Here is a 14,827-nt window from a genome sequence, read left to right as displayed (position 1 = left end):
GGGATGATAATAGCTCTACGTCCCAGGTATGTCATAAGGATCAAAGAGATCATAAAAGTATGGTGCTTTGCAAACCTTAAAGAACTATAGAAATGCTAATTAATATTATTATTATTATGTTGCAGAGTGTTGCTCAAGCCACTTTTGTAGAGAGAGTTCCTTTGCTGGGAGTTCCCATACCGGTGAAATCACAGGTTCAGTTTCATCTGCCACCCCCTGCCCCCTCCCCTTACCCCACCCCACTAAATCCTCAAATGAGCAGAGATGTCCATGTTTGTCCAGTTACAGTTTGCTTTCATAAGTAGCCCTACAATGAAACTATTGCTTTTTTCTGTAGATTGGGTCAAAGAAGTCCCTCCAGAACCCAGCATTCCCAATTACATTATGCATGGGGCAATTCTAGGAAAACACAGCTTCCTGGACAAAGTTGTATGGCCCAGGTGGCACACTGACCCTCCTATTCCTTTTTCCCCGTGTCAGGGACCAATACCATGAATCTTACATGGATGGAATGACTGAAGGTGCCATCTTTATGCCTGCATTTGGAAGGATTAAAAACTAACCAGAATTATGGAAGGCAGTCCTGTGCTGATGGTACCTCATTTCAAATGAAATGTGAAACTATGGCCCTGTTTGGTGATCAGGAATGATTTAGGGGATCCATACCAAAGGTCCAATATTAGGCCAACTGTCATAAGTTTGCTTTGGGTCATTTGGTCTTCTTTATTCACACTTTCAATTGGGTAACTAGTAGTGCCATTGCATGACTGTTAAAAGAGTTCCATCCTGCCAGTCCTAATATATTTAAGGTGAGAAAGAATTCCCCAGGGGGGCCATTTGTCAGTGGAGCAGGTAGATACCTGCTTGGGAACCAAATTTCAGGACTAAAAAGGGACCTTCAGAACATACCTAAGACTGAATTATATTCCTCATGTAACAGTAATGAAGAAGGCCATTGGGACTGAGGATGATACAGATCTTTGGTCAGGATAGAAAATACCATTGGCTAGCCATTCTGAAAATCTGACCTTGGAATTTTCTCTGGATTTCAACCAGATTTTACCCAGATTCTTTATTCCTCTGGACATTAACCCAAGGTCATTCACAATACGTAGGATGACCTTAATTCCACAATGGCCCTGATCCTTGAGGACATGTTTGTAAACCAAACTATGCCTGATTCAGAGAATTTAAGATTTAGAAGGAAACCTAAAAGTGATCTAGTAACAAAACAGCGCTAAGCAGGAACCTCTTTACAACATTCCTGACAAATTATCATCAAGCCTTTACCTGAAAACCTCTAGTGACAGGAAATGAACAATCTCTTAGTACAATCCATTCTATTTTTTGACAGCCTCCCCTCACTGCCAATTGTTAAGAAACTTTGTCTTTTGTAACATAACCCAATTTAGGGTCAGAGAGTCATGGAACATTAAAACTGCAGACCACCTTAGCCAACCCCTTCATTTTACATATGAGGATACTGAGCCCCAGAGAAACTGACTTGTTCAAAGTGACACAATTATTTGCAGCACTTTCCACCACAGTGTTTTTTTTTAAAAAAAAAAACAAAAACCAAAACTGTTAAGCTCATTTCTCAGAAATCCCTAGGAAAAATAACTCAGCAGCTTTCCTTGGGAACCTCATATTGGATTTATGGCAGTCTAAATCAGAAAGTTCTTCCTTAGGTGTATCCTTAGTTTGTGTTACTGCATTGTAAGTTGATTTTCCCTGTTGCCTTCCGTCATTAAAGATGAAGAACATCAGGTCACTTTCCATTTAGTAAACAACCTTTTTTTTTAAGAGGCAATTGGGGTTAAGTGACTTGCCCAGTGTCACACAGCTAATAAGTGTCAAGTGTCTGAGGCTAGATTTGAACTCAGGTTCTCCTGACTCTAGAGCTGATGCTCTATCCACTGTGTGACCTAGCTGCCCTAGTAACAGCCTTTCTTGAAGAGAGCTAAATTACCCCAATCTCTTCATTTTCAGACTAGCAGAGCCACCTGTTTTAACCTTTCCTAATAAAGTATATTTTCCTACCCATTCATTGTTTTGTTGTTGTTGCTGTTGTTTGTGATTGTGATCTTCTGTGGATCACCCTCAGTTTCTACAAATGCTTTTTAAGGACAAGATCCCAGGCTGGCTATGACAAGAGCCTGATGAAAGCAGAATTAAATGGGACATGTTAGAGTCCTTTAGAGACATCCTAGTACCTGAAATCTTGGAAGGTAGTAACTTCCTGTCATTGGAAGCCTTCAAACTGAGTCTGGATGACCACTTGTCTGGGATTTGTAGAGGAAGATTGTTGGTTAGGTATGGTTTGGTCTTTAGCAGGAGTTCCTAACTTGGGATGTGTGTGTGTGTGTGTGTGTGTGTGTGTGTGAGAGAGAGAGAGAGAGAGAGAGAGAGATGGGCCCCTTTCTCAGTGTCTAGTGAAACCTAAGGACCCCTTCTCAGAATCATGTTTTCTTACCTACAATCAAAATTGAAGGAAATGTTACATTTCATTGAAAGAGTGAAAATAATGATGTCATTTTCTTCTGTCCAATGGACCCCAGGTTAAGAATACCTGACGAGATGATTTCTGAGCTCCCCTCTAACTCTGTGATATTATCAAGAGTTTAAACCTGGAGTTAGTTTTGGTTTGGGGTCTGTCATAAATTCCATGTCTGTTTCTGCCTGATTTCCTCCTGCCTGGTTATTCTTCCTTCTTGAATGAGGTTATATTTTCCTCTCCTGGGTGGCATCTAATATATTGTGAACCAATATCCCAATTTGTCAAAGGGATTTTGAATTCTAGTCTTTTTTCTTTTGAGGCACAAGCTGCTATTCTCAATTTTACGTCAATTTTCAATTTAAGGAGTGGATTTCCTATTTCAATTCAGTTCAACAAATACTTAATTTGTGCTCACTAAATATGAAATCCTAAGCTACGGGTAGTTTCCACCTCATTTCCACATCCAAGCCACTGATGGAGAAAAGATAGTAAGGTTGATTCTCATTCTCATACTCTTTTTCACCTAGTAGAAGAACATACCTCCATACCTTTTGGTTCTCAGTCATTTGGTACACTGGACATAGTTTTATTTTATCTACTAAGTTATTTAGCAAATATATTTTTTCTTTTTCAATTTCTTGATTTCTTTTGTTTTTGTATTACTTTCATTTCCAAATATATCCTTCTCTCCCAGCAAGCCACCACTTTTAACTAAATAAAACAGTAAGAGGTTAAAAAAACAGTTCAGCAAAACCAACCAATCCATCAGCTATGAACTGTCTGACAATATGTTCAGTATGCCACACCCACAGACCGCCACCTCTAGGACTTAGGATTTTAGAGCTGGAAGGGATCTCCTGAAACTTAGCCCAATATGACTACTTCTTGTCAACCTGGGTGGGGAAACTCATAATTATTTCGGCTTTTTTTTTTCTTTCTTTCTTTTCACTAGAGCCCTAAATTCCTTTGAATTAAAAAAAAAAAACCCCAGCAACCCAGACCTGTCTTCCAGTTTTATATCTCTAACCAATTATTGCTTAATAACAAATCAAATTCCCATCAAATTAAGAAGGGCTTCTGGCCTAGTTCCTCCACCTTGTGCTCCTCAACTCTAAAGAAATGTAGGGTGACTCCTGCATGGCGAAAGTCAGCTGTTGTGGTTTTCTTTTAGGAATGGAATGTGTTAAGTATTTTGTGGTTTGTATCTGAGCAGTAAGGGGCTCCCTTGGGGAGAGGGAAACCAGAGGGACTGGTAGGTCCCAAAGGGAAAGAAAGCCTGTGTGTGGAGTTCCAGAGTTAGGGGCTTCATTGAGAGAGGATGCTCAGGGAACAGGAAGATATCTAGAGGGGAAAAGAAGACACTTGAATGTTTCCCTGAGGGGGTGGCTGCCTACCCAGGGGTTTATACAGTAGCTGAGAATTCATTAAGTTTCTGAATCACTTTTTAATGTCTCATTCCCACCATCTGCGTGAAAATAAACAGAAGCTGCAGGCAGAATCCTTCCCATGACGGAAACAAGGTCTGGCTTCAATCTCTTTAAGATGGTCCTTGGAACTCTGCTTGGAGCCTCTTTGTAACATTGTTCTCAAGATTGCTGTGTGATGGAGCTCCTTTCAGCAGCTCCTTCTCTTTCTACTGAGAGGCAGGGTGCTGTGGGGCATAGAGAACTGCCCTCAGAATCAGGGAGGCCTGGGTGTGGGTCCTACTTCTGATGCATGCTGGCTGTGGCAAATCACTTAACTTCTCAGTGGGCAATTAATTCCCTCCGTTGCAGAGCACATGCTGATCTCTGTTGAGAGGACTTTCCTTACCCCAGAATTCCCTATATAAAGGAAATCACAGATCAAGTCTAAAAAAAAAATGTTTCATTGCTTACATTGAAAATGGAAGGACATGTAAAATTTCAGTGAAAGGTTAGTGAAAATAATGATGTAATTTTCCCCCATCTAATGGACCCCAGGTTAAGAACACCAGATTAGGTGATCTCTGCCTTCCAGCTCTGTGATATTATCAAAATCCTATTTTTGCATCAGGAGTGACAGTATTGAATAATTCTCCTATGGATAGTTTCTGTTTTAGGTCTCTTAATGACTTCTATATCCCTTTCCACCTCTTCTCCCAAATGGCATCTAATATATTGGGAGCCGCTATGTCAACTTGTCAAAGGAATTTTGAGTTCTAGTCTTTTTTCTCTTTTGAGGTCATTATCCTTTTCTACATTATTCCTTTTCTACAATCCCATTTTCCACCAAGTTCTACCTGATTGCCAAGAGTATCAGAGAGAGATTTCACTGTAAATCCTAACTCAGTCAGCATGCATTTATTAGGCACCTGCTTTGTGCCAGGCACAGCACGGGCTAGGCTTTGCAACTGGTGAGTGTTTCCTCTCCCTATTTCTACCATTTTGGTAACCCTGAGTATAAAAACTGAGTGTAATAAGTACCTGGAATCGAGTCAGGGTTCTGGGCACAAGAGGATCTTCTCCCCTCATATCTGGTGTCCTTTTGGACCAGAATAGACAATTATCTCTCTTTTAGCCTTGAACTTCTTCCTGCAAGCTCCCAAACAACCATATGGTTCTAAGTTTCCTTTCTGTTCTGAGCTTGTATTGAGCTTTACAAAACTCTTTCCTTACAACAACTGTGTGAGGTAGGAAATACCTTGATTTTACAAATGAGGAAACTGAGGCTCAGAAGTTAAATAATTTCCCCAGGCCATGCAACCAAGTATCAGAAATGAGATTCAATGTTGTTCTCCAGAGTCTAAGGCCAATGTTCTTTCCATTATGACAAGTTGCCTTCTCCTCCACATGGAGAAGGGATTTTCCATATTCTGCGTGTTACCATATTTCCTTTCTTCATTCTTTTTTCCTAAGGATGCCTTGGCCTAGTATCACTTCTTGGTATGGATTTCTTTATTATTCCTGTGGGTTCCATCAGTCACTTTTACAGGTCTTACTTTCAGAGGAGTGTCCCAGATGCCTGACAGTGAGGTGAATTAAATCCGCCTCAGAGAAATTAAAACTCCTGTCCAGTCCAGGCTTTAGAATGGTCATTAGCACAGTTAAATAATCACACATGGGAGGGTGTTAGAGACCATTTCTAATTCAATTTACCTCCTCAGATTACAGCATACTGCATTAGGGGGACTTCTAGGGAATCCTAATAGTTTCCCTATAATGGAGTCATTACTGTAGCTGGGTCCTTACATCCCAGCCAGGTTTGAGCTAATGAATAGATGACTACCCATTTGGTGTTGTTTCAGGAACACTAGAAAGGCCTGATGGTCTCTCCTACCTAGTGGCTAATTTCTGAAATTATACCATTAGACCTTAATGTAAAGCCACCTTTGTGATACAGAGGGTAAGATGCTGGACCTCCAGGAAGACCTGAGTTCAAATCTGGCTCAGACACTTGCTAGCTGTGTGACAATTGGTAAGCCACTTAACCACGGTCTGCCTCCATTTTCTTTTCTGTAAAATAGGGGTAATAATAGAACCTTTCTCTCAGGGTTGTTTTGAGGATCTAATGAGATAATATTTGTAAAGGACATTACAAATCTTGAAACATTAGCTGTTACTTATCTCAGTTACTGGAGAGATGCCCTGGGAGGGACAGTGCTTGAACCTGTTTTAGCAAAGAAGGTCAAGCGAGTCAAGAGGGCTAGATTCTAATCAGTTGGAACAAAGACTCTTTCCTCACCCCTCCCTTTTTCATTTTGTATGTGCTTATTTTTGCTCTCCAGTCTACAAGGCCACCAAGACCAGATTCATCTTTTTTAGATGTTGTTTTGGACATTTCAGATCCCCTCCTCGATAATCTTTCAGGGTTTGCTATCGCCTACACAAAGAAGGCCTCCTCCTTGGCCTAGCATTCAAGGCCTTCCATCATCAAACAGAATAATGCATAGGGAGTGTTTTCCAAACCTTAACATTCTTTATAAATGTTGCTTATTATGACCAAATTCCGGTTTACCTTTTCCAGCTTCATCTCTCATCAGTGCCCTATCTGGGTGATTTAAGCATTGTCTTCCAAGTGCCCATTATAAATTCTGGCCTCCATGCCTTTGGGCAGACCATCCCCTTCTCAGTAGGAAACTCTTATCACTCCTCTCTAGCATTCTACCAATTCTTCAAAGCCCTGGTTAAGTCACACCTCTCCCAAGAAGCCTGTCCCAACTATCTTTCTTTCCTAGGATCTACTCTAGCACATTTGTTCCTGTGTCTTCCTGAGTAAAATCCTTTTGGAGGATAGGGGCTATGATATCCTTTGTGTCTCTGTATCTCATATATCGTCAGTGCCTTGCACACTGGGATAGAGACTAGGACCAAACCTGTGATTTCAATGATATTGGTAACTGTTGGATGAGAACACTCACTTATTCAATGCAAGTCAGCACCTTCTCTGCTACTTATATTCGTAGAGAATTGCCTCGAGCACTGAGAGAGAGATTAAGTGAATTGTCCAGAGTCACATGGCTAGGACATGTCTGCTTGATTTGAAATCAGGTCTTTTTGGCTTCAAGGCCAACTCTCTCTGCACTGGGCCATGCTGCCTCTTGCTTTACATGTAATAGAGGCTTAATATGTGATTATAAAAGTGCATTATGCTGACTAGCTGCATGATCTTAGACAAGTCACTGTACCTCAATTTCCATATTTGTAAAGTGAAGTAAGTTGGGCTAATTATTATCTTTCCATTCTTTTCCAGCTATAACTTTCAATGATTTATACTGTAGTGTGGAATAGTAAAGCAAGTTTTGATATTCATTCATTCAATAATCATTTATAAAGCACCTACTATGTGCCAGGTACTCTACTAAGCTTATAGTGGACACGAGGGACATAAGAGAGGATACTGGGCATGTGTATCTGTAAGATTCATTGTAACTGATATTTATACAATGCTTTGCATAACACTTTATGTAGATGATCTCATTTATGGGAGGGATGGGTAAGAGCCAGGGGAGGGTGTGTGAAAGAAGAAATTGGGAGTAGGGAGAAAGGAAGAGGGGGAGATGGAAGGACACAGTCAGAAAGGATGGGGGCTACAACCTCATGGACTTCACATTTTTGTCTAGAGTTGGCCCTGCCAATAATAATAGCCACTCACATTTACACGGGAAGTGTGTCAAAGTTTAAGAGGCAGAGTGTTCCAGCTTGGAAACCAGGAAGACCTAGGTTCAAATTCCACCTCTGACATAACTCAGCTGTGTGATCATGGGCCATTCACTTAATTTTTGGTTGCCTCAATTACACCTACCTCGAAAGGTTGTTATGAGAATCAATTGAGTTAATATTTGTAAATATTACTATTAAATAATAATATTTATTACTAGTTAAATATTAGCACAGCAACTGGCACATAGTAGATGCTTAATAAATGCTTGTGCTCTAGGGAACTCTATAAATGGCAGTAGAGTTCCTCATCCTCTTTTGTATCTGTCTCCTCTCAGTTCTCGAGGCTGCCACCCTGCTACGGGCCCTTATCACCTCACACCTAAACTATTGTAATGAGCTTTGGTTAGACTCCCTGTCTCGTCTCTTCCCCACTCCACTTCATCTGCCACTCAGCTGCCAGAGTGATTTGCCTAAAACATCACTCCCTTACTCAATAAACTCCAGTGGCTCCCTATGGCCTCTAGTATCAAATATGAAATGCTCTATTTGGCATTTAGAGCTCTTTATAATCTCGCCCCTTCCTTACCCTTCCAGTCTTATATTTGACTCTCCTCCACTGCAGCTCATTGGCTCACTATTCCCTACACAAGAAACACTATCTCCTACTCCTATGCCTTTTTACCAGATGTACCTCATGCCTGGAATATTGTTCCTCCTCACTTTCACTTCCTGGATTCCCTGGTTTCCTTCAAGGTGAAGCTCAAAGCTCATCTTCTGTAAAAGGACTTTGCAGCCCCCCAGCTGCTAGTACTCTGAGATTACCTTCTACTTACAGTATACATATCTTGTGTGTCCTTAATTATTTGTATGTTTTCTCCTCCATGAGACTGTGAGGAGACTCCATGGGACTGTGTTTTTGTCTTTCTTTGTATCCTCAGCACTTAATACAGTGCGTGGTGCAGGGGTGAGGAACCTGCAGCCTCAAGGCCATCTGTGGCCCTCTAGATCCTCAAGTCCAGCCCTTTGACTGAATCCAAACTTCACAGAACAAATTCCCTTAACAAAAAGATTTGTTCTGTAAAACTTGGACTCAGTCAAAAGGCCACACCCAAGGACCTAAAAGGCCACATGTAGCCTCGAGGCCGCAGGTTCCCCACCCCTGGGCCCTGGTGCGTAGTAAGCGTTTAATAAATTTTTGTTGTTGTTGAGTCACATCAGTTGTGTCTGACTTTTTGTGACTCCATTTTGGGGTTTTCTTGGCAAAGATATGGGGTAGTTTGCCATTTCCTTTTCTGGCTCATTTTACAGATGAGGAAACTGAGGCAAACAAAGTTAAGTGACTCGCCCTTGTAGGGTCACACAGCTAGTAAGGATCAGAGGCCAGATTTGAACTCAGGAAGTTGAGTCTTCCTGATTCTAAGCCCAGTGCTCTATCTGCCTTCACTTAATAAATGCTTGTTGACTATTGATGGACTGACCTGAGAATTCTCTATTCCACTGAAATTACATAGGCATAGACCCTGTCCCTACTAAGGCTCACAACACCTTTTCCTCACAACAATCCTGTGAGTATAGGTACAGCAACTCTTATTATCCCTCTTTTGCAGAGAAGGCAACTGCGGTTGCTTTCCTTGTCCAAGTTCTTACAACTTGTAAGTATGAGAGCTGGAATTTGATCCCGGGTCCTCTCACTCCAAAAACAATACCCGTTTCTTTACACGAGGCTAGAGATGATCGTTGGAATACCTCTAACCCCATGCTCCTTTCACACTAACATTTTTAAAAACGGATTATGCAAAGAAAATGGCGGACATAGCTAACTAGAATTTAGCAGTGATGATGAAAATGAGACTCAAGGAAGTGGACCATTTTGGGTCAATGGCAGACAATGTCATTTGTGTCTTAGAATTTGTGTTTTCTACTCATGAGCATCACTGAGAAGGGGAAAAAGAGAAAGGTCCATATGGAATGTGCTGAAATATCTTGATCTATACTCTTCCAACTCCTAATGATTTGTTGGATCCCTCCTATTTATCCTTATTGACCTGGAAGGTGTGATGTTATATTTGTTAACTTTATATCCATTGAGTTGGGGAGGGGCAGACATAAAGGGTGGTTCATTTAAAGTCAGTTCAACATTTATCAAGCAACTATAAGGTACAATGCATTGTGTGTTAGAAGCGGGAGAAACCACAAAGATGAATACAACTTGGTTCCTGCCCTTAGGAAACACAGTCTGATAGTCACATTTTTCATTCTCTACCTCTGGCCCTCACTTGGACTTTCTTTTCTCATACACAGATACATATCTCTTTTACGTAGATGTGTTCTATATCAGAGGGAGTTATATGGGCTCAGAAGTAAATAGAATAGGCATGCCTTGAGTGGCTTTGGGAAACCCACCCTGCTCCCCCAATCTCTACTACCCAGATGCCACTATGCCTGAAGTTTCACCATTACTTATTCAATCCGTTGGTCCTCTTTTAAAGTGGAATAATTGTAGAAGGTTAAATCTTTAACGCTCTTAATTGTCAGCAGTTAGTTTTCTTCTTGGCAGTAGGGCCTTGGGGTGGTGGGGAGAGATATCTGTCTTGAGTATCTATAGAGGAGAGATTAAGAGGCTGCTCCAAAAGGACAAATGGGGGTTGCTGAAGACTAAGGTTTCCTGCTTCATGGTTTCCCCTAGGGTCTGTATCACTTGGATAAGTGATGATCAGTGTTTCACTTTTCTCTCCCTTAGGCGGTGGCGTCATTCCTTCTGCTATGATGCCAGGGCAGATCCCAGACCCTTCCTTGACAGCAGGCGCCTTGCCAGGGCTTGGTCCCTTGACTGGACTCCCTGGCACCGCTCTGACAGCAGAGGAGCTGAAGTACGCTGACATCCGTAACATTGGTGCCGTGATCTCACCCTTACATTTCCTGGAGGTGAAATTGGGAAAGAGGCCTCAGCCAGTGAAGAGTGAGGTGAGTGGGTCTCCCCTTCTGCCTGCCTCCCCCTTACCTCTGGAATGTTGTTCCATCTCAGGAGTTAAGTATGATGAGACCTAGGTTCTCATCTTAATTCTTATCACTAGCTGACTAGGAAGTCATGTAATGGATCTATCTTTGTCCCAGGCTTCTCATCTGTCAAATGGGGATGTTAATATTTGATTTGCCAACCTCCCAGAGGCTCAAATGAGAAAATGGTTATGAAAGTGCAGTGAAAAGTACAGATTATGGAGGCTTATTATCATCCCCATCAACATCATCACAGCTACCACTTAATGCTAGGCAGGTACTGACCCAGTGGATACAATGCTGTGTGCCAGTGTCCTGTACCACCACCCCCAGCCCTCAGGCATCAGTTGAATCACTGTAACTTTGTCATCCTCAGATAGTGTTTACTAAGTACCCACGTGTGGCTAGAGTAAGTGCCATCTGTGACAAAGGATTTCAAGACTTTTTATTTCAAGAGAGCAGTATTGTTCCAGAGATTGATTAGAACTGGAGGCCTAATGAGCTACCTCCTGGTCCCATTGATTTTTTTTTTAACACCTACTTACTATAATCTCTCTGCTTCCCTGCACCCACCCCCAGAATCATAATTTAATACCCTATTATGTCAGGCCATACTAGGAACAGGGGAAATTTATCCTGGAGAAGAAAAAGATTTAAAGGGCTACCAATTTGAAGAAAGATTAGATTGTTTTGCATGGACCTGGAGGGAAGAACTAGGAGCGGTATAGAGACCTATTGGAGTGGGGTTTCAAATAGTCATAAGAATCAATTTTCTAGTAGAGGTGTTAGATGATGGAATGGGTTGACTCAGAAAAAATTGAAGGACTACTTTATGAGTATTTTGTAGAAAAGATCTCTGATTTGGATATGGTTTAATTAGATGATCTTCACGGATTCTTCCAACAATAGGAATTTGTGAAATTTTTTAAAAGTTTTTTTTTATACTATGCCTAGATGCATGGATGTTCTGATTCAGTGGGTATCTCCCCATGAAGGAAAGAGGCAGCAGGAGATAAAGGTTTTAGGGTATTTAGGGCAGATCTAAAGTTAGGTTTGATAGGCACTCATACACCATTGAAAAGTTAACAAAAGTCAACAACAATTAATAGTTTTTAGTATGTACTAGGCACTGTGTTTATCACTAAAATTTATTCAGTCATAATCTAACAAAAATATTCAATAAGCATGTACTAACACTTTATTTCAGTGGATGTCTGTTTCCCCTGTTTGTCTCCAAATGGAGTCATATCTGGTCAGCAGGGCAGGATGTGGAGACTTGTCTCAGAACATCTAATAAGTCAAAGGTCACAGATCCCACATGGATGGGACTTTTTGTTCCCATAGGTGGCCAGGAAGGCATGTCAATATAGCCAGAGGCTATCAGGAAGTTGTTATCAAGGGAGGCACAGGTTGAGTTTTACCCCATGACTTGATTGCCTTTTAGGGAAAAATCTAACCTAACCCATGTTGTGGCCTCTTTAGGGGCTAGGGAACAACAGGGAAGAGATACTCTGGTAGATACTGGCCTTATAACATAAGGGCAAGACCAAGCTGGAGGTGATCTTGGTTCAAATACTACTTTTGACCCATATTAGCTATGTGAAGAGAGCAAGGCATTGAAGCTCTTAACTTCCTAGGCAACTCCCTAAGACTCTAAGTTACAGATATGTTACTATATCTGCATTAGTGTATAGAACTTGCAGTTTGGAAATCTCCCCACCAATGAAATCTCAAGTCTGATTTCCCTTCCTAAGAAAAGAGGTATAACTATAATATTTTTTAAATTATTTATTTTTAATAATGTAATAACGGGCAGCTAGGTGGTACAGTAGATAGAGTGCCGGGCCTGGAAGCAGGAAGACCTGAGTTCAAATCAGGCCTCAGACATTTATTATCCGTGTGACCCTAGTCACTTAACCCTGTTTGCCTCAGTTTCTTCATTTGCAAAATGAACTGGAGAAGGAAATGGCAAACCACTCCAATATCTCTGCCAAGAAAACCCCAGAGAAGCCATGAAGAGTCAAACATGATTGAAATGACTGAAAAACGATAACAAATTGTGTGGTTTTGTTTTGCTCTTCACAGAGCAGTGCTGTAATCTATTCTAAACTAGTAATTGTGATACTTAGTTTCTCATCCTGACCCCACCAGCTTTGTGATTTAGGGCAAATCATTTACATTTTGGGCCTATAGTTTTCTTATCTGTAGTATTAAGAGGTCGGGCATGGCATAGGAGAGTAAATGTTTAACAACTGACTTTCTGGAAAAAATAGCACACTTCTAAGTTTTATTTGTACTATTAATATTTTATCACTTTCTAAAGTCTAGACAATCAACAAAACTATAAATCAGGTCCTGATTTGTAGCATTCACTGATTTCTGAAATGTAAATGTTCATAGAAAATTAAACAATTGACTCTCAAGAGCCAGGATACCTCTGGATAAAGTGTTTTATTCGAACTCAGGAAGATTAGTTCAGTTGTCTTTAAGTCAAGCTTGACTCTCCATGACCCCATTTGTGATTTTCTTGGCAAAGATACTGGAATGATTTGCTATTTCCTTCTCCAGCATATTTTACAGAAGAGGAAACTGAGGCAAACAAGGCTAAGTAACTTATCTAGGGTCACACAGCTAGTGTCTGAGGCTGGATTTGAACTCAGGAAGATGAGTTTTACTATTCCAGGCACAGCACTCCTAGCTGCCCAGAAATCAGGACAATTGGGTTCACATTTGGCCCCTGACAATTAAGTAGCATTGTGACCATGCCCAAATCTCTGAGCATCAGTTTCCTCATCTGCAAAATAGGGATAATAAAACCAGTACTATGTATCGCATAGTGTTGTTGTGAGTCACAGATGAAAGAATATATCTAAAGTGCTTTGCAAAACTTAAGGTTTTATGTAAAGTTCAGTTATTATTTCTTCTTCCCATTCCCTAAGCTGAACTGTTATCTATTGTACATTATATAATGCTCTATATAATAGCTATTGAAAGCATTAAAGACTAGAATTTTAGGCACCTGAAGGTGCCATGTATAGAATGTTGGACCTGGAGTCGGGAACAACTTGAGTTCAGATCCTGACTTGGACTCTTTCTAGCTGTGTGACCTTGGGCAAGTCAATTAACCTCTCTCAGTCCCATTTTTCCTCATCTCTAAGGGGAGGATAATATTAGTAACTATCTCATAGGATTGCTATGAGTTTCAAATGAAATAATAAATGTAAAATGCTTTAGAAACCTAAAGTACTATAAAAATGCCAGCTGTTATTATTATTATCATTATTTTAGGAAGGGAAATTATATTACAGAATCAATATGGAGTCAGATTTTTAGGGCACAGTTTTGCTCAAACTGGAATTTGTCTAGGACACCCAACTTAATACCACCTACCCCTTTCCACTCTGGAAAAAGGCGCTAAAGAACCTTTCCTTTTTAAAGAAAAAACTTTTTTTTAGTTTGGGTATTTTTATACTTTACAGCCACCCAAAAAAATTGGTGGCATATGTCCTGTACCTGATAATGACGTCCTGTCTTCACAAGGACCCATAAAAATCTGCCATTGAAATGAGTCCGTGAGAAAAAAAAAGAAGCCATTTTTAGGGCATATTTGCATATCTTCCCCCTCACTGTCTGGTTTCAGTTTTCTGAGGAGTCAGGAAGATGTAGAATATTGTGCTGGTCTCTGGCCAGGACACTGTCAAGACAGCAGCACATTCTTCCTTAAGTGCTCTACTTAGTAGGTTTGCATGGTAGAAGGCAAGGTGTGAGAAGATTGGAAAGGTAGGAGGAGGCCAGGTTATGAAGGGCTCTCAAAGTCAGAGGATTTTTTTATTTGGTATATTTTTATTATATGTAATATACATATATATATATGTGTGTACACACACACACACATATATATGTAGTTTTATATTTGATACTAGAAGTAATAGGGAACCACTGGAGTTTATTGACTAAAGGGATGATATTGTAAGACCTGTGTTTTAGAAAAATCAATTTGATAGCTGAATACAGGAAGGATTGGAGAGTCTTGAGGAAGGGAGATCAATCAACAAACTATTGCAATAGTCCAGGCATGAGGTGATGAAGACCTATGCCAGGGTGGTGGCCTTGTCAGAGAAGAGAAGGGGCATATCCAAGAGATGTTAACAAAGGTAGAAGTGACAGAATTCAGCAACTCATTGGATGTGAAGAGAGAGAGAGAGAGAGAGAG

General features: G+C 40.6%; 1 protein-coding gene across 1 annotated transcript in view; it reads left to right on the top strand.

Annotated features, from left to right (window-relative positions):
• Nucleotides 1-14,827, top strand: part of JDP2 (Jun dimerization protein 2) — a 68,515-nt gene that overhangs the window by 4,107 nt on the left and 49,581 nt on the right. The window contains exon 2 of the mRNA XM_027844624.1: nt 10,358-10,581. Within this exon, the coding sequence (XP_027700425.1) occupies nt 10,381-10,581 (201 nt within the window). The 5' untranslated portion in view covers nt 10,358-10,380. The remainder of the gene's footprint in view (nt 1-10,357; nt 10,582-14,827) is intronic.

Source organism: Vombatus ursinus, unplaced genomic scaffold (assembly GCF_900497805.2).
Source record: "Vombatus ursinus unplaced genomic scaffold, bare-nosed wombat genome assembly UNPS02014945.1, whole genome shotgun sequence".
Taxonomy (NCBI): Eukaryota; Metazoa; Chordata; class Mammalia; order Diprotodontia; family Vombatidae; genus Vombatus; species Vombatus ursinus.
Note: the sequence above shows the minus strand (reverse complement) of the source record. Positions and strands in the feature narration are given on the sequence as shown.